This window comes from Eublepharis macularius, chromosome 9, assembly GCF_028583425.1.
Source record: "Eublepharis macularius isolate TG4126 chromosome 9, MPM_Emac_v1.0, whole genome shotgun sequence".
Taxonomy (NCBI): domain Eukaryota; kingdom Metazoa; phylum Chordata; class Lepidosauria; order Squamata; family Eublepharidae; genus Eublepharis; species Eublepharis macularius.
The window spans coordinates 4,658,988-4,685,997 of record NC_072798.1 but is presented as its reverse complement, the minus strand read 5'-3'; the positions used below and the strand labels follow the sequence as shown (position 1 = coordinate 4,685,997).

The 27,010-nt window shown below is 44.7% G+C and overlaps 1 protein-coding gene across 1 annotated transcript in view; it reads right to left on the bottom strand.

Annotated features, from left to right (window-relative positions):
• TASOR2 (transcription activation suppressor family member 2) overlaps positions 1-26,694 on the bottom strand; it is a 72,554-nt gene extending 45,860 nt beyond the window's left edge. The window contains exons 1-5 of the mRNA XM_054988576.1: positions 26,452-26,694; positions 6,055-6,152; positions 1,113-1,237; positions 987-1,006; positions 372-471 (exon numbers count right to left, since the gene is read on the bottom strand). Of these exons, the coding sequence (XP_054844551.1) occupies positions 372-471; positions 987-1,006; positions 1,113-1,138 (146 nt within the window). The 5' untranslated portion in view covers positions 1,139-1,237; positions 6,055-6,152; positions 26,452-26,694. The remainder of the gene's footprint in view (positions 1-371; positions 472-986; positions 1,007-1,112; positions 1,238-6,054; positions 6,153-26,451) is intronic.
• Between the last annotated feature and the right edge of the window lie 316 nt (positions 26,695-27,010).

The window sequence follows — 27,010 nt, the reverse complement described above, 5'->3', positions numbered from 1 at the left end:
GCCAGTCTTCTCCCAGCATTCCCATAATATTGCCCGCAGGGAGATTAAGAGCAACCTACTCTGCAGGGCTGATGTTGAGATGTCACACCATCCGAGCTGGTCTCTTTGCTCCCTCTCTGGGCCCCAGGCACACATGGTCACACACATATATATATGAAACTGCCTTATACTGAATGAGTCCATGTCTATTCAGACCGGCAACACCTCTTCAGGGTCTCAGGCAAAGGTCCTCTACATCAACTATTGCTTAACCTTTTTTACTGGCGATGCCGTGGATCGAACCCAAGACCTTCTGCATGCAAAGCAGAGTCTCTTCCCCTGAGCCACAGCCCCTCCCCACAGGAAAAGGAAACAATTCTTCTTGTACTCACAACTGGGCTGGGATGGTGCTGCTAAACGGCGACCAAAGGGCCAGGTCGCACACTCGCTGCTCCTGAATGAAGAGCTGTCCTTTCCAGGCACAGTACAGTGCTAAACATTGTAAACCCCACAGGAGACAAAATGAGACAGAGACGCATGAATATTCAAGCAAGGGGTAGGTGTGGTAAGCCACAAGCTCCCTCTGGTCTCAGCCGGAGGGGAGGCAGCTATCAGTTCCTTCTCCTCTTGAGACTCTTGGCTCCCTCTCTGACAATGAAGACTCACGGAGTTACTTCCTCCTTGGCTTCCCACTTCCGCTGCCTTTGATGTAGCCTTCCTCTTCGGATCAAGGGAACCACTCTGGGCCATCGTAATAAAGGGCCTGCCCTCTTGACCCAGCCGACGGGAGGAACCGCTGACCTCCCATGGTAGGGTTTCTGCTTCTTTTAGCTTCCTCTCTTTGCAAAGCCCTATCCCCCTCCCCATTTTCTCCTACCTCTCACTGACCCTTCTATGTCTGCAGCCGTAGTCATTCTTTCCATCAAAAGGAATTATTACAACAAGAAATGAGGCGTATTTTGAAAAAATGTAAAAAAGCATACCCACACAGCAAAGGATACCCTCACCTGTAGTCTTACATTCAGTTCTAGAGAAAAGGGAGAAGAGGGAGAGAGAAAAAAGCAGGTTAAAAACAGAGCGACAAAATAAAAGCCCAAATGACTTCTTTTGGAGAATTACTTAAAGCAGCTTACAATTTCTTGCGGTTTAACGGCGACATTCTTTTAGGCTCCCGGTATAGAAGGGTGATCGTTACATAAGGGCAGACCACGAAGGATGCTCGCCAACTCCACACGTGGAACAATTCATACAAGTTATACTGAAAGAACAAAAAGGGACACGTTATCATGTTTATTTAATGAAATATTTATAGCCTGCTTTACAACTATTTTCCAAATATCATCTTAATAATAGGAACAACAACCTGATAAAAATAGGTCATTATTATGTTACTAATATTTTCCAAATATTTTCCAAATATCATCTTAATAATAGGAACAACAACCTGACAAAAATAGGTCATTATTATGTTACTAACAGATCTTGACCAGAGAGACAGGGCCTTTCTGGTGGTGGTACCTTGGTGGCTACAGAATATCTTCTACCTATAGAAATTTGCCTGGAGCTTTGTCTCTTTGGTTTAAAGTAGCAGCTAAATGCATTTTTATTGGCTCTGGTCTTTTCAACGTTTCATAATGTGTGAGTTGCAGAAATGTTTCCATTTTGTAAACTTTGCCACGGCCTCCTCAGATTTTATTGTCTGGCCACTTTTAATCTATTGGGTTTGAACTCCTGTTAACAGAATTAAAACGTAGGCACAATTGATTCCGCTGCATTTAACCCTGTGGCCCATTTTGGTATGGTTTTCAAATCACCTTGCTTCAAGCTTTCCTTCTTAAAATTCTTTGGGATTTTAATTTCTCCTAACCCTAAATTCCCAGCTTATTTTATTATAAAACTGGTGACTTGCATTGGGAAACTGATAACTAACGCTACTCACTTGTGGGTTTTAATTGCGATTAAAAGCCACGGAAGACTGCTGAGTAACAGTGGGCCAGCCACCCACTTTCAACCTAACCTACCTCGCAGTATTGTTGTGAGGATAAAATGGAAGAGAGGTGAACGATGTCAGCCACTCAGGTCCCCATGGGGGAGAGAGGTTGGGAATAAATGAAGTAAATAAATAAATAAATGAATATTTCAGCAGGTGTACTGGGATTAGAACTATGGGCCCACCACTACAGCATCCTGTTTCACAAAGTGGTTAACCAGACACTCTGGAAGTCCAATAGGCACCCACAAAAATGCAAGCCTCCCCCTTGCTGCTCCACAGCATCATTATTTATCCGATGACCGCTTCTAAACATGGGAGGTTCCATCTAGGCGTCATGGCTAACAGCCACTTTAAATACTTACTTACAGACATGTCAGTATAGGAAGAGAAGTCAAATACATATGTTGACACGTCCTCCGAATATGGATTTTAAGCATGCCTCCTGAATCGAATCTTTTAACATACATTCAAGAAGGAATGGCTCCCCTTCTAGCTAGCAAGGTTTAAGAAGGAATAGTTCAGATCATCGAGACTCTGTCTGGCGACAGTGCCTCCTCAAAGGGCTTTATCTGACAACGACTAGACCTCTCCAGGAATTGTCAAAAAAACCTTTTTTAAAGCCAAATAAACCAAATACTTCCTTGAGCAGCTTCCTGGATCCCACACACACCTCCGTGGCTGACTGCAGCTTCAGAAGGAGGGCTCGTGCACCATTAGGCAAGAAAATAATCTTCTAGATGGTGGTCAAGCTTTTGCCTCTGCCCTGCTAGAATCTTGAGTCCTGTGAGTTTGACCTCATATTAGCCTGGAATCCCAACTGCCATAGAACTTGGTTGCAAAGTAACAGGAGAACCCGACCATTTGAAACCGGTCAGCGAATCACTTCCAAACAAGCCTGCTTGACTGAAGGATATTATCCAAGTACCCCCTTATAAGGCTGTTGCGCTGAAACCCAGAGGTATCACAGGGTGCTTCAAAAGACAGCCAGTGTGGTATGGTGGTTACAGGGCCAGACTAGGATCTGGGAGCCACAGATTCCATGGAAGCTCGCTGGGTGACCTTGGGCCAGTCACACGCACTCAGCCTGACCTACCTCACAAGGGTGTTGTGAGGATAACATGGAGGCGCAAAGAACAATTTAAGCCATTTCCATTGGGGCAAAAAGTGGGGTATAGATGAAGTGTGTAACTAAATAAATAAAATCAAAAGATTCAAGCAACCAGCAGACAGCTATGAGTAGGAATGAAGAAGAGAGCTCAGACTCTCAAAAGCTCATACCCTGAAAATCTTGTTGGTCTCTAAGGCGCCACTGGACCCAAATTCTGCTGTTCTACTGTAGGCCAACACAGCTACCCACCTAGGCAGACGACGAAGCCTGCTATATCTCCTGTTCTGCCTCTCTCCCTCCCTCTCCGCCCCGAGATGCTGTAACAAGCAGGGAGAAGAGGCCCATGAAACAGTCTTATTGTCAGTCCCTGGCAGTGGGGTCCCCAAGTTCTCCACTGTTAACACACAGGTGTTCCAGCTGAAGTAACTTTATTAGAGATCTATTCAGTACAAGGTGCATCGACTGGTGAAATTGGCAGAAGTGATGTACAGGGGGCTAGCAATGTTAGTTATAGGGAATCTTCCCGCCAAGGGAAAGACCGTTAAAGCGGGGGGGGGGGGGAGTTTGTAGTGAGTCATTGTTTTACAGCAGACAATGAGAAAGATGAACTTATCTTTGGTTCTCAGAAGGAGCGCCCTACGAGCCAGCTTCAGCTGGCTGTCAAGGACACTGACTCCGAGGAGCAAGAAAGAGAAAGAAAACGTTTGTAAGATAACCCACTGGCATGGAGCAATGAAGAACTTCCCACACTCTCTGAAGCCAGAGGCAGAACCCTTTCACATTCATGGCAGATATGCAGGAGGCATACGTGACACTCACATTGACTGCTGAACTGCAACAGATAATGAAGCTCAAGATAATGCATCCACCTGGACTGAATCGAGACAAAGGCTTCCTGTCTCATTACCAATGCTGATTTCTCCACACCTACTACCCCTCTGCATATCCCAAGGCTGCATATCATAACAAGGCTGCGAGATAGGTCAGGCTGAGAAACAGAAAACACGACTGGACAAATTCACCCCAGTTCGATATTCTAATCTAACCCCTATACCACACTAGATCCCTTAGCTCTGAAAAACCTTTCACGTGGCAAAGAAAATTAGGACAAAATCATACAGTAACAAGCGTTTTGCAATCTCATTATTATCTTAGTAAAAGAGTCCAGTAGCACCTTTAAGACTAACCAACTTTATTGCAGCATAAGCTTTCGAGAACCACAGCTCTCTTTGTCAGATGCATTGTCAGCTTTTGAGAACCACAGCTCTCTTTGTCAGATGCATTGTCAGCTTTGGAGAACCACAGTTCTCTTCATCAGATGCAGCGTCAGCTTTCGAGAACCACAGCTCTCTTTGTCAGATGCACTGTCAGCTTTGGAGAACCACAGCTCTCTTCATCAGATGCAATAAAGTTGGTTTGTCTTAAAGGTGCTGCTGGACTCTACTGTTTTGCAACTACAGACTAACACGGCTAACTCCTCTGGATCTATTATCATCTTAAAAATTAGCTGCTGCACACCACCACAGTGAAACATTGCATCTTTTCTACCCAACATGTTCTAATTAAGTGGATGTGTTTATACTGAAGGCAGCCTAATAGCCCAGTCCACCTGACCTTGTCAGAGCTTGGAAATTAAGCAGGGTTGGAATACGTGGTGGAAGGGAGACCATCAAGGAACACAAAGGTTGTGAAGCAGAGGAAGGCAAAGACAAAGCACCTCTATCCATGTCTTGCCTTTGAAGACTCCATGGTGCTGGAGTAGCCAGGAGTCAGTTGTGACTTGCTGGCACACAATTATTACATGGTTTATGCTGAAGCAGTTACCAAGTGAACATCTATGCAGTTCTGAGAAACTTTAAAAATATAGGGTAGAATTAAGGTTACAACATATCTGAAACACACACACAAATAAATGGCTTTTAACATACATTTCCTACATTTTCCAAAATAATATTACTCCAAAGACAGCTAATAATAAAACAGTATGGGTGGGATTATATTAATCCATTCTATGAATGGAGTGTTAATAAGTAAAATAACAACAACAACTGTGCTTATATACCATTTTTCTTGACAGGTTAGTACCCCACCCAGAACAGTGAACAAAGTCAGTGTTATTGTTATCCCCCCAATGCAGCTGGGGCTGAGCTCATGGCAGTAGTGGGGTTCAAACCAGCAGAGTGCTGATTTGCAGCCCAACCACTACTTTCTTGGGCACAAGAATGATACCTCCACCAGAACATGAAGTCTGCTTGCATGGGAAGGTTTTGCTGCTTCCAGAACAGATTCCAAGAACCCAACCAGACATAAACAAAATAAAAACAAATCAAATTGCACCAACATTATTTTTTAAAATACCTCCAACAAATAAATCTATAAGGTTCCTGAAAGGTGTTCTGTGCCAAGCACTGAGGCTTTCTTGGGATGTTAAAGTACTCCGGCTACCCCAGGCAGATCTCATTCTGGCAAGCACTAAAAGCATTTATTTACTTAATGCTGTCTGCCAAGCGTTGTCCTGATATGTACTTGCACAGTGAAAGTCACCACAATGAAATATAAACTCGCTGCTAGGCAAAGGGCAGTTCTCAATTCTGTGAACTTCTTCTCCACACTACACAGGCACAATCGAAATCCCCGCCACAGCCAGTGAGGAAAGCAAACTGAAACTAAAAGTGCAAACTGAAAACTAAAGCAAACTGAAACTAAAAGTGCAAACTGAAAACTAAAGCAAACTGAAACTAAAAGAGCAAACTGAAACTAAAAGTAAGTCAAAGGCTTGATTTCAACGTGAAGGTGGCCAAGGAAAAACTTGGAACTTTGCACTTACACAGCGCATTATTTGAACTGGACTGCTGTCCACGTAAAGAGGCTAAATAGCAGCATCATGTTTAAATCAAGCCGAAGTGATCACCCTTGAAGAGAGGCCATTCAACGCACGCAAGCCTACTGAAGTCTGTAAAGGTCCGGATTTTACCTCCTTTTTGTTAGAGGGCAGGAAAAACACACACCAATATTCTCAAGTTCTCTCTCGGTCCTGCCACTTGCTTCCTTTGGATTGGAGAAATGCTTGTCCTGAAACAGGCAGAGAACAACAGTCACTGACAATAATCCGAAGCGCCCGAATGCTGTTAATAGAACGGCAGATCTTAATCATCTCCCGCTACAAAAAATACTTCATCATTCTGCACTCCAGAGATCCAAATTCCACACCAAGAAAAGCTAGATTGGGCTATCGGAATAAATCATGCTAACTGAGTAATCATACTCAAACCAGCCACTTTGGGTAACTTTAATTAATTTAATTTAATTTAATTTATTAGATTTATATTCCGCCCTCTTCACACCAGCAGGCTCAGGCAGATTACAATTTACATACATTTTAAAAACATCTAACAATTACACAGTTCTATATGCATTTTAACAGAAAATGTAGATAATAAAATATTTTGAATAAATAAATTGACCGCTTTTACATTTTTCCTTCTCTTGTGGCACAGATACAGTACTGATCTAAAGAAATGTTTCTGACTAAAAGATATTGTAAAACAGCAAACCAAAGTTTGTTTCTTCTGCCAGTTTTGTAGCTGGTAAAAGGGGAGATGCATGGAGGGACGGGCTTCAGAGAAGGATGGAAGATTAATGGGAGTTGAGATGGGCACGATCCGCATTACGATCGAAAAACTCCCACGATAATGGCGATCACGTGATCATGACCCGGTGGATCGTGATCGTCCATGGCCAACAATCCAGCGATCGGGAGAGGCCTGGATCGGGGCGATCGGGCTTGGTTCGGGGATCCAGACACTCAGGCGCCAGTAATCTATTCCCCTGGCAACGGAGCCAGGGGAATGCCTGAGCTCTGTTTGCCCTCCTTCTGTCTCCCTGGAAACCCGAATGGAAGCCCAGCTTTCCTTGATCAGCAGGGCTTCCTTCCAACCACGGAGCAGCAAAGCAGTCACAAGCTGGGAGGGGGAGGGAGAGGGAAGGGGGTGTTCTGTAGCCATGGGCACTCCAATCTCATCCCTGCAAACCCTGATAGGCAGCTCTGATGGCCGCCGCCACCACCCACCTTCCCACATAGCTGGGAATACCAGCGTGCCCTGTTTTGGCCTCCACAATCCACGATCCACGGCTTGGGAACGGGAGATGATCGGTGTGGATCATTAATTTGGGATTGTTGCCGGCGCCGATCCACAATCAGCTGGATCGTTAATTTTTTTTGGATCGTGCCCATCTCTAATGTTGAGTAGTCCCTTCGGGAAGGCCAGTAGGACACCTTGCTGCTACTGCTGCTGCTCATAGGCAACTTTTCGTTGCAAGGTATGTGTTTCTTTAAACCTTTCTTATCTTTGTGAGGCTCTGTTAGGAGTTGATCATGGCCTACAGTGAGGGCATTCTGTTCGGGTGAACTTCAGACTCCCAAGATGGGTAGCCGTGTTAGTCTGTCTGTAGCAGTAGAAAACAGCAGGAGTCCAGTAGCACCTAGAAGACTAACAAAATTGATGGTAGGGTAGAAAACCCAAGCAGGTTATAGAAAACTGCAGGAGTCCAGTAGCACCTAGAAGGCTAACAAAATTTGTGGTAGGGTATGAGCTTTCGTGAATCACTGAAGAAGTGAGCAGTGACTCACGAAAGCTCATACCCTACCAACAGGTGTAGTTAATATAAAGCTTCTTACTAGTAATAGCTAGTTTATAACATCTGAGCTGCTGAAGGTTGTTATTCATGAAGACCAATGTGGATTTCCACCTAAGAGACAGCTGAAAGACAACATCAGAACCTGTACTTGACATTTTGGAATATTTTGAAAAACCCAATGAAAAAATAAAGCCACTTGTTTTGCAGCTGTCACGGCCATTCGCCAATTCACACTGTTAGTTAAGCCTATTTTAAAGCACGGAAGAGGCCTAAAGAAGACTGCAGGGAGATTGTTCTGCTATGGGAGAGGAACTGAGTTCTTTGGAGACCAAATTGACTGGGGAGCAAATTCTGAGGGATCACTTCAGGTTGCCAACTCTGAATTGAGAAATTCCTGGAACCTTTAGGGTGGAGCTTGGGAAGGGTGGGGTTTGGAAAGAGGAGGAACCTCAGTGGGATATAATGCCATAGAATCCACCCTTCAAAGCAGCCATTCTTTTTAGAGAAACTGATCTCTGTTGGCTAGTGATCAGTTGTAATTCCAAGAGATCTCCAGGTACAACCTGGAAGTTGGCAACCCTAAATGATGGGGTGTCCAGGTACTACCTATGAGGCCAAAGCACACTCAAGTATTTCAGAAGACTGCCATAAAAATACTGATAATATTGGGGCAAAAGGGTGGGAATTAAAGCACTTAAAGCCTGACAATTTGAAATCTTAGGGCCAAGCTACCCATGACGAATGACACTTGAATGGCAAGTGTATGTCTCCCTGTTCAATTGCCCTCCACTCAATCCACTTGCCATTCAAGTGTCATTCGTCATGTGTAGCTTGGCCCTTAGTCCCCAGATCTCCCCATCAGGGAGTCTCTATTGGTGTTAACATGGCATAAGGGGGAAAAGACACAGAAAGAGATTGCAGAGGTTGAAGTCAGGAGCAGCTAGGGTTGCCAGATCAAGGTTGGGAAATTCCCGGAGATTTTGGGGGTGGAGCCTGGAGAGGGCGGGATTTGGGGAGGGGAGGAGACTCAGTGGGGTATAATGCCATCAAGTTCACCCTTCAGAGCAGCCATTTTCTCCAGGGCAACTGGTCTTTGTTGCCTGGAGACCTGTTGTAATTCCAGGAGATCTCCAGCCACCACCTGGAGGCTGGCAAACCTACCTGTTACAGCCATGACTGGGATCAAACATCAACAGCATTTTTTCTTGCCAGAAGCCCCTACTTCCCCAGGAAAGACAAGCTACATCAGGGGTCACCAACCTTTTGAAACAGGCGGGCACCTCTGGAATTCTGAAATGAGGTGGTGGCTGTGTAAAAAAATGGTTGCCACAAGAGGTGGAGCTAACCACAGTCATGCATAACACTAATAGTAACTCTTCAACATTTCAGGAAGGAGGTCTGCTTGGCAGGGTGCCTCTTGAAATGAACGTGTTGGTTTAAAAATATTTTCTTGCGCACATGCAATAAAGATTCTTGAGCGGTGGAGGCAGCTACCGCCAAAGCAAAGTTGCTTTTTCGATCTGCACAGCCAATCCGATTTCCCCACCCGGCCTCACCCACTTTTGAAAACACTTGGTGGGTACCAGGAGAGGTGTCGGCAGATACCTTGGCACTACGTTGGGGTGGGGACCTCTGAGCTACATGTTCAGGAAAATTATGTGATACAGTCCAGAAAGGAAAGACTATGCATGGCAAACACAGTTTAGGAAACTTGCATTTACTATGCAGAAAATGGGAGCAAAGTTTCCTAGCGTAGCCATATCCCTGAAGTTGTGGTTTTCTGCAGACAGGATGATATTTTTTACGGTTTCAGGTGGGTAGCCATGTAGGTCTGTGGCAGAAGAGCAAGATTTGGGTCCAACAGCACCTTAAAGACCAGCTCGAGCTGATGAAGGGAGCTTTGACTCTTGAAAGCTCATATCCTGAAAATCTAGTTGGTCTTTAAGGTGCTACCGGATCCAAATCTTGATTTTTGTTTTTACACAGATCCAGAGGAGTTAGCCGTGTTAGTCTGTAGTAGCAAAATCAAAAAGAGTCCAGTAGCACCTTTAAGACTAACCAACTTTATTGTAGCGTAAGCTTTCGAGAACCACAGCTCTCTTCATCAGATGCAACCGTCAGGTTGCATCTGATGAAGAGAGCTGTGGTTCTCGAAAGCTTATGCTACAATAAAGTTGCATCTGACGAAGAGAACTGTGATTCTCGAAAGCTTATGCCACAATAAAGTTGGTTAGTCTTAAAGGTGCTACTGGACTCTTTCTGATTTTGTTTTTACACAGTGAGTGATGAAGTCCGCGAGGAATTCTACCACATGGCTTTACTGAATATGTAGCTAAGTGTTTAGCACCAGCATGAGAAGGTGCCACAGGGGAGGGCCCCAGCAAGATTTGTGCTGTCTGTGCAGTTCAAAGCTAGTACTTTTTAGATGGTCCCTTTTGCTCACCTTTTCTACGTGGCGCTGCACGTGGGCCCTCTTTTGCATGGACCCCACCCACACACACATAACTCCCACATATTTACCAGTTGCGTCACTATTTGCCGTCTGTTTTTTGGCTTATCAAATCTTAGAATCTTCTAAACTGACATCCTCCTGGAACAGATTATGAGAACTGAATACTGACTGGATCAAAGCAAAAGTCCCTGTAGTCCAGTACTAGCCAGAAGGCTGCTTCTGGAAGGTTCACCAGCAGGCCACTAAGGGCCAAGCTACAAGGGACGCCTGACACAGGTTGGACACTTGTCAGCTTCGCTCAAGTTTTGATGGGAAATGTAGGCATCCTGGTCTCGCAGCTTCACTCTCCGACTGCTGTCCAATGGACTTTTCAACAGTCACTTGTCCAACATTCCAAGCAGCTGCCTACATTTCCCATCAAAACTTGAGGGAAGCTGACAAGTGTCCAACCTGTGTCATTCGTCACGTGTAGTTTGGCCCTAAGTCAACAGCCTTCCCCTAGTGCATGCTAACATTCAGTGTTCAGAGGTATACTCTCTCTGATCATGGAGGTTCCAGTTAGCTATCATGGACAACAGCTTTTACTATACTGAACCTCTATGACTATTTTCCAGTCCCTTAGAAGCCCTTCAGCCTATCACAAAAGCTTCCCCAGTGCAAAACCAGAAACAATATTGTCTAATATGATTAGAATACAAAGGTTCCTTTTTAGGTGAAAAGGAATGTATACATCAACAAAGATATGGAGAAATCCACAACTAAAAGGAAGATTGAGTCTAATTCTGATTCCTCATGCTTTTTCAAATTTAAATTGGATATTTTCCATGTTTATTCTGTTGATTCGTTACAGTAGAGGAAAATGTGGTTTGTGTGCTTCTGCAGGGCTGAGAAGTAGAAAGTGAAACTGATTAAAAGAGAAGCAAGAATGAAAGTACTCCGTTCCTATCACTACGCATGTGCCAGAGACAAAAGAGAAACTAGAGGAATTAACAACTCAGCAACTGCGGGACAGGCTTGCATTTGACAAGACGAATCAGGTGCAGTAAAGCTATGCATCTTCCAGTATAAAATTAAGCTAAAAAGTGGAGGTGCTTACTCCAGAACAACTTAAAACTTCTTGCTGTTTTAAGTTGCTTAAAGGTAAGCACCTCTAATTTTTTTACCTAATTTTATACTGTAAAATGCGTAGCCTTACCGTACCTGATTCAACTTGTCAAATGCAAGCCTACTTAGCTGCTTGTTCACCAACTCTCATACCGTTGCTAGAATCTGTAAGACTAGTCGGGTTTGTAAAGCAACACATGAATTATTATTACAAATTTCTGAGGAACTCGGCCCTTGGTTCACAAAAAATCAGGCCCTTTGACCACTGCCTCCTTTGTGGCTTTCTACATTCTTCAGATAACCATGCATTTATGCAGGAAACGTCCGTTACAGAATTATCTGATTTTTGACACAGACACAGATAATCGCTTTAGTATGCAGTTTCTAGAAATGTTCACAATTGCAGTAATACAGCACAACATGGAACAGAGATCTCTAGAGTAGAAAAACCAGTGCATGCCCAGAACCCAAAGTACCTCGGCTTACTCAAGTTAAAAAAAAAAAAGGAGACGGATTTGCATGGAGGCAGCAACACCTTTAAAACCCAGCCACAAGAAAGGAGTAAACCAGGACTGTGAATTATACTCAGGTCTAGGCCAAGAGTTGTACAGCCCAGATAAGGGCCGACCTTGGAAGCTCGTGGAGGCTAAGCAGGGTAGGTCTTGGTTAGGAATTAGATGGTAGACCTTCAAAGAAGAGCAGGGTTACTATGCAGAGATAGGCAACAGCAAACCACCTCTGTTAATCTACTGCCTTGGCAGCAAGCCCAAGAGATCGTCTGTTGACCGATGGTGGTAGAGAGTGCCCTCAAGTCACCGCTGATTTATGCTGAGGTCTCCCATCTGATTACTAACCAAGACCAACCCTGCTTAGCTTCTGAGATCTGAAGAGATCAGGCTCACCTTGGCTGACCAGGCAGAAGCAGAAAGCCATGCTTCTTGAGTTTACACAAGGCACATCCAGTCTCAGAGATGTTGACTTGCAAGCCAATCGCAGAGGTCAATATTGTACATGATGTTTTACAAGTTTCACCCATAAAAACCACTCTGATTTCCTGGAGGATAGAAATAACTTGCTGTAGAAATAATCATAGTACCGGAGATCCTGTGACTCAAAATCTGATTAAAGATTTCTGCAGATTTAGATCTTGATTTTCCCCACTCATCTGCCGTCAGGGCCCGAACTTCATTTCCTAGAGGCCGGAAAAAACTTTCAGCACATTCGTTTCTGAACACACATACAAAATTCTGTGCCGTAATTGCCTCTTTAGCAAACGGAAGGATTTGTGATCCATTTCTGAAGCAGTATAAGTAGTCCATATAATGGCGATGGGCTAGGTGCCCAACGAGATCCTCTAAACCCCCAAGTCTTGGTAAAATATACCCCTACCACCACCCCCATACCTGGGCCCTACATGCCCTTGCTAGATGGAACTCTAATTCATACATTTTCTTCCCTTTTTGGCTTAGTGAGGCTCGCCCACTCTCTTGTATCCTTCAGACTAGACTACAGTAACACACTCTAACTGGGGCTGACCTTGAAGATAACCCAGAAACATCAGCATGTGCAGTATATGGCCGTTCATCTTTTGACCGCTATTGGGCAGTACACCCATGTAACACCAATTCTTTCACAGTTCCACTGGCTGCCACTATGTTTCCAGACACAGTTTTAACCTTGCTGTGAAAAAGCCGTTTCCACACAGCTCCCCGCTGCTCCTAACAACCCGGAATATTGCGAAAAAAACGCAGAAGATCGCATTTTCTCACACGAGATTTGCGCGACGTCACATGACGTCGCGTAAATCTCGAGCGAGAAAACGCGATCTTCCACGTTTTTTTCGCAATATTCCGGGTTGTTACGAGCAACGGGGAGCTGTGTGGAAACGGCCCTGGTTTAAATAAGCTACAACACTTTATTAAAGCAGCTAGTGTTCTATGTAGTTATCTTTTATAAGATAACAAACAAAGAAGCTAGTTTATCAAAGTGGGAAGGCACATTTTGTTAATACATAGCTGGTTCATTTATACTAAAGCAAACTTCATGGGCAGCTTACACTTCTGATGCCTGCTTATGTATAGTTTAATACTTTATCACAAGAGAGGCATAAAAAGGCAAAAACAGTACTACCACATGTGGTCTACATCCACCTGCTTATCTCTTTCTCACACTGATAGATACAGATGGGTAGCTGTGAGCAAGAGTCCAGTAGCACCTCTAAGACTAACAAAATGTGTGGTAGCGTTTGAGCTTCCGTGAGTCACAGCTCACTTCTTCAGATACCAGATACTGAAGAAGTGAGCTGTGACTCACGAAAGCTCACACCCTACCACAAATTTTTTTAGTCTTAGAGGTGCTACTGGACTCTTGATCTTTTCTGCTTTCTCACATTGCTGTCTATGCAACTTTCTCTCTCTCTCTCTCCCATGAAATGGCTATTTTCTTATAGATTTTAAAATGGATTCTACAATCTTTAGTGCCTTTCAAGACTTGGGATTTCTGAAGGACCCTCTCACCCCATGTAGGCTCACTCACCAACTTCTACCAGCCCAGAATCTTCTTTTTGTAAAGTATGTTTAGCCTGCGTTAGATCTTCAACTCACATTCTGGGACTGCCTGCCCCGGTGGAGATTCCACAGACTTTTTGATCACGTTGTCGTCTTGCTCTTTCTTTGCAGAGTTATGGGCAGTGTACAAGGACGGGTGTGCATAACCCTAACAAGTGAAGTTCCCAAAAGTGATTCTTTAATTTGAGAAGTCTCTTAAGAGAGACAGAAATAAAGGGTCTGGGGTCCAGGTTTCCAGACAAATGCACCTCTCACTATTGGCCTGGTGGTGGCAGCAAAGAGTTGTACAGGGGAAGGAATAAAGCTGGAGAGGAAGCCAGTTAAGATCTGGGCCTGCGGAATAAATCCTAAATCCCATCAGGGTAGAAACATAGGCTTACTATTTGCCTGCTTATGGCGCACAAACTCCCGGGGATTCAGTCTGTTGCCTGCCACCAATCCGGGCAGTAGGGGGAGAAAAATAAAGAAAAGGTCTCTTGTCTAGTTGCCTGCACATCATTTCTGGGTACAATCCAGAAGTGAAAATGGTAGCTCTAGCAATCACCATACAGTTTTACTGTAAAATTGCAGTGATTCCTAGAGTTTCCATTGTCATTTCCAGGTTGTATTTGGAAATTGCTCAGAGACATTAAACTACATGCCAACGTCATCACTCCATGGCACTTGACACGTATCCTGGCATCCAGGTGTTTTTAGAAAGTTGGTAGGGCTTGGAGAGTTTTGGATGTTTATAGTATAAAGCAGAAAGCGGCTTGATGGAAAGTACAAAGTCCGTGTAAAAAGCAGAACAATTCGAGCACAACGGGATTCGAATATGACGAAACACAATTGGGCTGCACAGCTAAAGTGCTTAATGCACCTACCTGGAACTTCTCCTGGTCATCAAATCTTCCCAGTTTTAATGTATTTTTATAATTCACGTAGAAGTTAATAACAATATCATGACGTTCTATTTTGTTAACTTTTCAAAAGCATTTATGTTCCTATCAAAATCTGGCCATAATCTCTTAATGTATATAACATGTGTAAGGAGTCCTGGCCAGTTCTTCAGCACCAACTGTCATTTTTACAAATAACACTGCCAGTTGGAAAGGCTTATGAGAAAGGGCCGGTGTAAAGCGATAGCATTTTCTTCCTTTCTATTTTTTGTATTAGATGCCTGCGAAATGAAGACACACGGCCAGATGAAGGTTTATTAGCTAGCTCAGTATGTATACTTAATTTTGTGTATATGCTAGAAAATATTTTAAGCAATATGTTAATTTTAAAAGGTATCCCATGAAACAGAGCTTCTGCCTGAAATGTTGAAGACCTACTATCAGTTATGCGAAATCAACAGGACATACATACATATGCATATGTATGTCCTATCAGTTATGCATAACCTCATTCACTGCCATTTTGTGGTTGGCTCCACCTCCCATGGCAGCCGTTTTATGGTTGGCTCCACCTCCCATGGCAGCCATTTTATGGTATGCTCCCATGGCAGCTGTTTTATGGTTGGCTCCGCCTCCCATGGCAGCCATTTTATGGTTGGCTCCACCTCACATGGCAGCCATTTTATGGTTGGCTCCACCTCCCATGGCAGCCATTTTGTGGTTGAGCCCACAACCTTGTGTCAAAATTTAAAAAGTGCCCACAGGCTGAAAAAGGTTGGGAAACTCTGCTCTTACAACTACACCACACAGGCTCGCCAAAGACATCACAAAGCTGAGGTATTTCAGCAGGTCCTTGGTTAAATTCATAGTCTCTCTTGGTTCCAGGTTAGGACACAAAGCTGTTGCTTCAATTGTAGTGCATCTTGCAGCAGTCCAACCCTCTCCACAATGCAGGAAATTCACAGCTACCCCAATGCCCATAAGAAGGCAAAAAAACCCTCCAAGATCCCTGGCCAATCTGGGGGTAATGGCTTTTAGCTTCTAGTTCCAGTTTTATTTATAAATGCCATTTATTTCCTTATATTTCACATTCTCTAGTAAGATGCCTCAAGCGAAGCTAGTCTACCTACCAACTGTTCTTCACTGTTTGCACAGTCAAATAAAGCAGGTGCCATCACAACCCATGCAGGGTCGGCTCATCCCACAAGGGGCCCTACAACCTAATAAGGGTGGTGGCCTGGCTTAACCGCCCTCCTATTGCCTCCGTGACCTGCTATGCTGCCATGGTGCCCAGGTCCGAGAGTGACGCTGGCACATCCCTGAGGAATGCAGCAGACAAAGCTTTTCCTAGCATGGAGGCAAAGGGCACGTCTTGATTTCAAGATGCCTAGTTATTGTTAAAGTGCAGGAGAAAGGTCAGAAAAGCGAGAGGTAGCGGCAATTCTGATTGAAGGGTGGGCTGCCAGGACGGCAAACCAAGCTGAACAAATTTGCTCTTGGAAGTTTCGGAGACTTTGGGCTCTTCTCCGAACACCGTATGCAACACTGTTATGTTGGGACATGCCTGAGGCTTGTCTTCCTCCTTAGTTCGGGCCTCCAGCAGCGGGTGTTACAAAGGTCCTGGATGCCCATCGCGTCCCTGGTCACCTGAGATGAAGGCAAGTTCTAGCAGGCCCACCTTCCACCTGATGGAGGCGGCACGAATGGCCAGTCACCTCCCCTATCTGTGCTTGTGTAACCCTTGTCCACTAGAGGGAGATAAAGAGTTGGGGTATTCCTTATAAGGAAAAAAAGGCGCAATTTTCCCTGAGAGACTGGAGGGCCTGAAGCTGCAGGGGGAAGCACTCTCTCCTCAGAAACACTCCTTTCTATGAACTCTCTGTTAATGTTGTAGATATGAGAATTTCTTATACTTATTACTGGAAGGGAGGATTGTGTTTATATTAATTGGCTGTTAGTTGTATTTTGATTATTGTCGGGACTATTTGAAATTAATGTTACATGTATAAATTTTTCCTTGAGAGACTGGAGGGCCTGAAGCTGCAGGGAGAAGCGCGCTCTCCTCAGAAACACTCCTTTCTATGAACTCTTTATTAATGTTTTAGGACTCCTGTGAAGAACAGAAGACATCACAGCGCAGAGCACAGCTACAAGTTGCTACACTTCATAGAACGGGCTAGCAGCTGTCAGAAAGACTGAGACCTGGGTCTGCTTGAGCAAAACAAGCCCGTTTTGTTACATGATTGTTGCATATGCTCTATTATTGTATTGTTCCACATAAGATGTTTTCTTTTCCAAGTTGGTTCATTGTTATTTTCTATAAATGCAAGTGTCACAAGGTGGGATCACACTGTCATAGACATAAACTCTCCCAGTTCTCAAATTAGATACATCTATTTATTTGATGTTGTTCCTTGAACAAAACAGGTTACACTTGCCTTGGCCCACCTGGACTAGTAGAATACTTTGAGCGAGCCCCAGATGAATGGAAAAAAGACCATGCAACAATCCTGATTTGTGATGTACAACGTCATGCCCACAAAGGCAAATATTCAGAACTGAAAGCACAGCAGAGAAACTTGGAATAACAGCAGCCCGCACAGAGATCCTAAACACGTTGGTAGTGAATTAACAACCCATAGATTTCAGATTTTACTTCCACGAATGGAGCCTTGGTGCTTTCTCGGTGCAGATGAACCCAAGAGACCAAACATTTCGCTTAAGTCTCCCAGGACCACAACAATCACAGATGCTCCGTTATTACCCTGTGCTCTAATGAACTTTCAAAACTAATTTCCATTGCAGTACACCAATTAGAACCCTTTCTTACAGACAATGCCATAATTAAGAAGACTCTGACAACAGAAGCACTCGACTGGGTTAGGCAGTTTCTATTCTGCAACAAATAACTTACAGAGAACCAGCAGTGTGAAATCTCAGACAGCACAATGCCCCCAAGGCTAGCAACAGCTAGCTGCTTAAAACTGTCGTCACCAACCTGAAGGCCAACACGTTACTCACTGGGCACGGTCATGCAAAGGAAAAGTAATCCAAAAAGGATCCTGGAGGCCTCTAACCTGCTATTCTAAATACCAGAAGAATCACCCAGGGAGACTGTACATGACTGTAAACCACTCCCGGAAACTCTACGGCTGTTCCCGTGCCTAGAAAAGAGTAGCCCAATACAGGAATGCCGCAAATGAAGCTTTTCTTAGCAGGGAGGCAGAGGGCAGCGCTTAATTCCAAGATGCCTAGTTATTGTTAAAGCACAGGAGAAGGGTCAGAAAAGTGAGAGGTAGCAATTCTGATTGAAGAGACGGCTGCCAAGACGGCAAAACAAGCTAAACTAGTTTGCTCTTGGGAGTTTCGGAGACTTTGGGATCTTTTCCAAACACCGTATGCAACACGTTAGCACGACCATTTCCCTCCTTCTCATTCCTGAGCCCACCATTTTCTATCAGGCTGTTAGTAACTAGACCTTCTTTCTGCCAATATCTTGTTACAGTTTATAATTTCCCCAAACTACTCTATGGATATTGGATCTCATTTATTTATTTAGAACATTTTTATGTCCCCTCTCCTGGGAACCTGCCCGAGGCAGCTGACGAAGTAAAGCTCTCTTATAAAGAAGTCATTTATCACTTGGAAAAATCCATCTTAAATATGCCCCCTGCACCAAGCAAAGTACGCTGACTGTTACAGAAGACAGCATTTAACACGTGTCCACATTGTGAATTTCAAGTGACTCAGAGCAAGCAAGCAGTCTCGGTACCTTTTGGACCCTCATTTGGTTTCGCAGGATTCTCTCAGCATGCTTATTCCAGGGAGGGAAACCCTTCCATGTTCAACTGAATTTATTCCCATTTAAAAGGAACTGATAAAATTTCTGCAAACAATTCCAACCCCCATGCAGAGAACTCAAATTGACTGTATATAGGAAAGAGAATGTATATGCAGAGTGCAGTTTTTAAAGCAACACACGTAACAGACACAATTGCAGAGGGGAGGATTTAAGAGCAGAAAGAACACAGATGTGACTTGAAAGCCACAACTCATCAGCAACGAGTGAAGGCCCTTAAGAAAGAACAATGTCTTCAGTGGCCAAAGGAAAGTTCCATTCAACAAGTTCCAAAGGAATGATACCACTACGGAGAAGGCCCCGCTAAGCACTGTCACGGGAAAATGGAATATGCATTAAGGATAGGATAATCTTCGTATGTGTACGTGGGGGCGATTCATATAGGAGGACACTCTTATGAAAGTATGCAGGATCCAGGACTCCAAAGGTAACAACCAGCATCCTGAATCAGGACCAAAAGGGAACTGAAAGTTAGTAACATTAACCAAATTGGGTAGAAATCTGAGATTTTTTAAAATTTCCCTTATATTGTGACTCTTTAAAACAGCCTGACTTAATAGGAAACATAGATTTCCCACAATTCCTTAAAATAAATCGGGAGCATCTATCAAACATAATCAAGTAAATGGCTGTTTTCTTCGGTTTAAAAATGGGAGAGAGACCCTCGCAGAAGGGAAGAAAAAATCTGACTTCCAAGGTTAAGCTACATTTTGTGTTTATTGCATTGTGGTCTTCCTTCTGGCCAAGGGACCAGCAAGCCACCAAAGGTGCTCAAATCCAGGTGTAGCTATCCCGTATCTTAACAGGGTGAGCCCACACGCCGATCTCATAGCCTCCTCTTTTGCAATTATCTGTGCGGCAACACAATTGGCTTTAAATTACAAATGTTTATGACTCATGTAATATTAATAGGCAGTAATGATGAAACCAATAATGTACTTGCAAAACAGATTGGTCATGAAATTTGTAATTTAAAATGTGAAATATAAACGTCGCCTAATGTAAGTATTATTGTATCTCATAGATAGTGTCTTAAAAAACTGAACGAAGGGGATGTCGGGGAGATACAGGCCATTTCCACATGTCCTTAAAATAGCAGCACACTCCCGGAATGCTAGTGGCTTCTTCGTGTGGTATGTGCCGAAAAAAAGACCTGCATTCGTTTTAAACAAAAATTGTGTGAAGAAGCCTCCCGCGTTCTGGGAGTGTGCCACTATTTCATGGACGTGTGGAAACGGCCACACTTTGTACTTTATATATTTTGTTATATATAATTATTTCTGATTTATACAACTATGCCAGACAATCCTTTTTTCCTTTCTGTATCTCCTATTATTGTTTTTTTTTAAATAAAAATATATTATTTAAAAACCCCAAATATTTATGACTCTGTCAACCCAGAAAAAATATTGATTTTTCATCTCATACAGAAATAACCGATACAGAAATGATTGGTCCTTGCTTCTGGACACACACCGACTGGAATCCATTGACTTCTTTCCACCAAGATGAATCCAACAATCCCCTTCCGCATAGTCTGCCTCCCACCTTGAAAGAATTGGGGAGTCACTGGCAGAAGGCATGTGATGGGTGTCTCGTGTCTTCTGGGTGTGATAGTTCTTGCTTTGGAAACACCACATTGACTTTTGAGTTATTTCATTCTCTCTCGTTACCAAGAAATTCGTCCCGAAACTTGCTAAACATGTTGAGACTTTTGGAATTTTACAGGCAGTGGGCACCATTAAAAAATGGCTGCCATGGGAGGGGGATTTCAAAATACTGGGAGGTTATAAGCCAAGTGGACTTCTTAGATGGACGCAGCTGTTTCTCCATGGTCACCTCCCTCTCTAATGAGAGGAAGGAAAACCAAGACTGTCCCTGTATTTCAGGGAAGAGAAAATCTGAGGAAGAATCAAGCGAGCACCAGAAAACACAATAGTGGCGTCAGACTGGAGATCACTGTGCTAGACTGTTGATTTTTTTCCAAGTGTCAAGGTTAGGTGCAGCTCGTTACCATGATGTAAGATAAAGTTTCAAAAGAAGAGAATATAATTTACAGGAGATGTTTGGGCAGGCAGAAAGCAGGTTATGGATTAAAACAGGCCTTGAGAAATTCTCTGGCTCCAGGAATCAGCCCAAAAATGTAGGAATCAAAATCATTTTTCATCCTCCAGCACCCCAGAAATTAAAATCTAACACTAAGTTAATTTCTCCCTAATTTTTCATAATCGTTATTGCTTTAAAAATCTCCATTAATTGATACTGGAGCCAGTAAAGAAGGCAAGCCCTGACCTGGCTGGTACAGGCTAGCCCAGTCTCGTCAGATCTCAGAAGTTAAGCAGGGTCGACATTGGTTAGGAATTGGATGGAAGACCATCAAGGAAGTGCAGAGTTGCTTCCCAGAGGCAGGCAAGGGCAAACAACCTGTTTGTCTCTTGCCTTGAAAACCCCAGCAGGGGTCACCTTAAGTCAGCTACAACTTGATGGCACTTCACACTCTCGAAGAAAGCAAATGGTTACAAAATTGTACTTTCACTGAGAACTGCTAAGAGATGTTTCAACAAAATGATAGTTGAAAATTCTAGGTATAATTAAATTTCTAGGTGCTATGGCAACCTGGCACCTGGGATTTGCCAAGCCCTAGATTAAGAGCAAGAATAGACGGGGCTGAGACCTTACTTTTCTTCCACACATATTCTCAAGATCTTGTTATTCAACCTTTATGCAAAGCCTTTAGGAGAAATCGTTCATAGCTACAGAACTGGACGTCATCACCAAGCTCTGTATCTCTCTATCCAAATCCTCTGGTATGCGGTAGAGGTTTTAAGTCACTGCCAGACAGCTCTAGTGAGTTGGCTGAAAGTGAACAAATTGAAACTGAGCCCAGAAAAGACAGAAGTGATGATGGTTGGGAAGGCAGAGATATTGAAGGACGTTGTCCTCCCCGGAGTTCAACTGACCCTGGCTATGAACCTAAGGATTGTAGCAGATCCAGCGCCGCTGCTGGAAAAGCAAATTAAAACAGCTACAAAAATGCCGTCTACAAACTCAGCCGAGGTTGGAAGATGGCCCCCTACCTTGACATGGCCGATCTGTAAATATCGAGACTTGGCTACTGTAATGCACTTCACATAGGTCTCCCCTCAAAGTCAACTCAGAGACTCCAGTTGGTGCAAAATACTGCAGCTGGACTATTATCAGGAGCTAGGTAGAGCATGCATATTACTCCCATTCTGCAGTTATTCTATTGGCTACCCATAAAGTTACCTGCTTCAATTGAATCTTTTGGCTATCATATACAAAGCCCTTCATGGCCTTGGTCCGTATCTATGGGGCCACCTCTTTCCCTGTGCTCTGTCACAGCCGCTTCACTCATCTGAACAGGGCCTTCTTCAGGGGCCACCTTGCAATGGAAAGAACCAACAGCTGCCCGTATATGAGCATTCTCTGTAGTGGCCCCCAATTTATGGAACGGCCTGCTTGACGAGGTCAGGAAAACTCCCACTCTTGGCTTTCTGCAAACTGCAAAACCGAATTATTCCGGAGAGCTTTCTTACACAGGTAACAAGGAAACGGTTCAGAGATACATTGGTAAAGGAGAGTCTCTAGACTATACTACCATATACTGTATGTTGCTGTATGTTTCCTATTGGGTTGCTTCCACGTTATTTATTTATTTATTTATTATTTATTTATTTATTGAATTCAGTTTCTATGCCGCTCTCCTCGCAAGTGGGCTCAGAGTGGATCACAGCATTTTAAAATGTACAATAAAACAGAAATTTAGCAGCAATATAAATAACAAATTTCTTAAAAAACAGCCACACACGTATTGCCCCACCCACTCCGCCCAGATGACCTGTGAGGAGGGTGGCCAGTTATAGACGGTTACAGAAAACTGGGGGGGGCATGTGCTCCCCCATGGCAAGAGGCCGATACAAATACCGTAGGTGGCCCGACCACCTCAACCACCATATGTCATGCCAAATTGCTTATGTTTGTTTCAACACGTTTTCAGCTCTGTATCAGATTAATGCTTGTTTTCAGTTTTATGCAACCAACACCCTATTGCGCCGTTTATTGAACATCCCAGCTGTTGATTGTACAGAACGACACTGCGCAATCCACCTCAAGTCTCAGTGAGAAAAGATGACTCTAAGTAATATAAATAAATATAAATAAATGCATACTGCAGAATGGTTCGGGAAGGCATTTCTATAGAGAGAAAAGGACTATATTAAAATGGATCGGTTCAGTAGAACATCTACTTGGATCCGACATTTTGATATTAAAATAAACCTTTGCAGTTCAGTGGTTTTCCTTGTGGCTTGTGTGGTTTGACAAGATACCTAAGACACCCTGGTCTTTCTACACTAGGTCCTTGTTTCTGGTCATCTGCACCGGTTAAAAAGGACAGGGAGTCATCAAGTCCTGCCCTTTGGCTTTCAAGAAATGGATCTTACTCAATGTCCTTTCACGTGGACAAAGAATACATATGAACTCGCATAGCTGCGGTCTACTGAATCAGACCCTTGGTCCATCCAGGTCAGTATTGTCTGCTCAGATTGGCAGCAGCTCAGGTAGAGAGGTCTTTCACTTCACCAGCCACCTGATCTTTTTAGCTGGAGATGCCAGGAATCGAACCTGGGGACTTCCGCATGAAAAGCAGATGCTCTGCCATTTAGCCACAGCCCCTGCCGGTTCATTCTCCCACCTCTAAGCCAGTGCCATTCCAATGTGTAGCAGCCATACAAGTAGTTTCGTTTATTCGATGATTTAGCCCTCCCTCCCCATAAACAGGCTCAAGGCGGGTTACAACAGCATTAAAATATAAACACAAAATGGAAAGATAACATACATTAAAAGCAACATCCATATACAATGAAACAAGACCTAGTTGAACAGTAGTAACCTCTTGAGGCCGCTTAACACATCAAAACGTCGCAACTATAAATGGCAATGCAGATACGGAAAAGGCGGTACAAATCTGCCAGGAAGATCAGAGTAGGAGAAACCAGCAGAGGAGGCCAAGGAGATGAACCGCCATTGCTTCAGCCATAAGCTTGGCGGAACATCGCCGTTTTACAGACCCTGCAGGACAGCAAGAGATCCCGCAGGGCCCGAGTCTCAGCTGAGAGTGTTCCACCAGGCTGGCTCTGGACGAGGGCAGGTGAACATCTTTAGGGCCAAGGATGACCAGGAGATGTTGATCCAAGGGCCGCAAGGTCCTCCGAAGGACATATGGGAGAGTATTTATTTTTTTACTTTCTTGGAATTTCTATTCCCCCCTCCCCACGAAGAGCTCAGGGCGGATTACAACATTTTAAAAACACATTAAAATTAATTTATACAATTAAAACCATAAATAGATTTTTTTAAAAAAAATACACATTCAGATGGCGGCAATCAAAAGCATCAGACGCAGCTCGACAAGATAAGGTGGTGGACAACCCTAGTAGGAAGGGAATTCAGATTTTCTTCTTCTCCATTTTTTCAACCGGTGGAGGCCAAGCCCGACCTCAACCGTACACCTGGCGGAACATCTCTGTCTTACAGGCCTGGTGAAACGATAACACATCCTGCCGGGCCCTGGTCTCAGCAGACAGAGTTCCACCAGGCTGGGGCCAGGATCGAGAATGCCCTGGCTCCGGCTGAGGCCAGGCGGGCCTCCTGGTGATATATTTTTATTATGTTCCTAGACTGGACAGAAGCTAACAGACATGCCTGCTCAGGAAAAGTATGCATTTTAAAAATGGGAAGCTATGCATACCAGTTATTTTACATCAGTAGTCTTCAGTCCACGGGTTGGGACACTTGGGCGGGTCACAGAACCCCACCCAGTACATTAAAGGGCCAACCGGTCCCTGCTTAAGACATGTTGTGGGTTTTAAATCTGATTGGGTGGCACAACATTGAATCTTTCTGAGAGCCACGCTCAGGATTTTTCCAAAACTACGGCACTTCAAAAAGATAAAAATATATTTGACCAAAGGGTGGCAAACCACGATCGTACAACTCTGTGATTAATGCGAAAAGATGTACAATGAAAGAATTTAAAGCTCAAAAATATGCTTAAGAAGAAAGCACCTCCCTCCCCAAAATAAGCTACAGTCTTCAAAATTCATGTGAAGCTTGGCCTTGCATGTTTATTTGCAGCTCACTCTTATGCAGGCTTACTCAGAAGTAAGCCCTGTCAAGTTGTATTTGGACTTACTGTCAAAATTACAGTTTGTTGGGACCATTTGATGGAGCCCAGTTGATCCTTGCTAACTTTCCTATGAGCCTAGGGGTTATTCTGAAACCAACACTATTGCAGGTGGTGAAACAAGTTAACTCAGTAGCCAAAAAAATCTTTTCTTTCATTTTCATTTCGTCTACAAGATCTTAACTTGGCCCATGTGAACACAAGATCTCTAGGCTTTGAAACTAGACTACTGTATTGCCCTGGGCATGGGTCTGCCCTTGAAGTCAACTCAGAAACTCCTGTTGGTACGGAACGGGCTATTTTCTAATTTTGAAATCCTATTGCTTATCGAATGCCTTATACTTTCTGGTTAGGGAACGTTGCTTACATTGCGTGATCTGCCTTAAGCCTCAGAGATAAGGGTGGGCTAGAAGTAAATACATTTTTGAAATTAGGATACTTGGCTTGGAATGCACAAACGGGATGTTTTGCTTTAATGACGGATAATCTTTAATTTTTATAACCAAAAACAAGGGGCTGTCACACACTAGACATATGTTGTTAATTATTTCACTACATGAACCTTGCAATCTCACCAGCAAAGGGTTTCGACATACAATCCACATATAATCCAACTGCTGCTCTCCTGCAAAATGGAACAAAACATTTCTCTAAAGGTGCAACCCTAAAAGAGGTTTGACTCGGGTGTAAAATATGCTGCAGGATTTATCCAAACATGCCATATGGGATCTGTTCTAATCCTGAAGGAATCTGGAGGGGGGAAATGGATCTCTCCCAAAGTTAACCCTTTTGCATGCCATCCCATTGCCCATTTTTGGAGTTTATTTTAGAGTAAGCAGGCAGCGGATGGGGCTACTCGAGGAGGCTGCTTTCTACCGTTTCTGTCTTGCGAAAGCGGGACAAAGGAATGGAGTCAAGCCGGTCTTGTGTAACTGGAAACCTGGGGCGACCCGAGAGCGGCCCCTCTGGGGAGCTCCTCTCTGAATTCAGAGCCCTTTGTCTGCATCGCGTTTGCAACGAATCGACGGTCCTGGGCGGAGGGAAGAGGTCGAGTTTCGCTGCGCAAAGGCTCCGTTGGAGTGAACGGGCGCTGCGCAAAACGGCTGCAGGGGGAAGCCTCGCAAAGCGCCATTGGGATGAATGGGAGATGCGCAAAACGGCTGCAGGGGGAAAGCCTAGCAAAACGCCACTGGGATGAATGGGAGATGCGCAAAACGGCTCAAGGGGGAAGATCTCGCAAAGCGCCATTGAGATGAATGGGAAATGCGCAAAATGGCTCAAAGACTCGCAAAGCGCCATCGGGATGAATGGGAGATGCGCAAAATGGCTCAAACACTCGCAAAGCGCCATCGGGATGAATGGGAGATGCGCAAAACGGCTCAAGGGGGAAAGACTCGCAAAGCCCCATCGGGATGAATGGGAGATGCGCCATGCCCACCAATTTTGCAGCGCTGCCCCTCCTGCCCCCGGGACCGGCTTCCTTCTCCCTCCGGATCCATGCCGCGACCAGCTCTCCACCGCCCCTCTTCGGGTTTGCGCGCAAGGCTTTTGCGCCTGGAAACTGCGATCCTCGGCATGCATATATCTTAAGCGTATCTTAAACGGCACACGCTTAAAAAAAAAAACGAGTTAACCAGCCGACACGTGTCTCCGCAGCTTCCCACTCACCCGTGATCCGCGTCCTCTGGCGTCGCTTCGGAGGCTCGCCCATGGCAGAAGCGCGCACGGCGATGCTGCGGCCCCTTTCCAGCAGCCCCGCTTGTGCCCTCTACAACGCCGACCCCTCCATCTCTGGGCAAGGGGGTGCAGCACGTGGGAACGGGTGCATTCCCCCCCTCCCGGCTTGGATTTCTGGAAAGGGACCTGATTCTTGGCCCCCTCGGGAAAGACGCCCCGGAGCGTCCTTCCTTGCTTGCTTGCCAGGAGCGCGGCGGAGCGGGCCCCCCGCGAGGCTCAAGGGCACCGCCGGGCGGTCCCCGTGGCGCTTAAGCCGGCGCCGCCTGCCGGGGCGGACGGGGGCTGGGCAGGGCGAGCCGAGGGCCGGGAGAGCCGTCAGGGCGAGAAGAAAAAGGGAAACATGTCCGCCCGCTCGGCTTTCCTCCGGGAAGGGGGCCGGGGCTGGGGGGGGGGGAGCTCATCCGCCTGGCCCAGGAAGTGAAACGGCGCCCGGGCGGCGGCGCGGAGGGCAGAGAGAAAGTGAAAACTCACCCGGATCCACTGGCCGCCG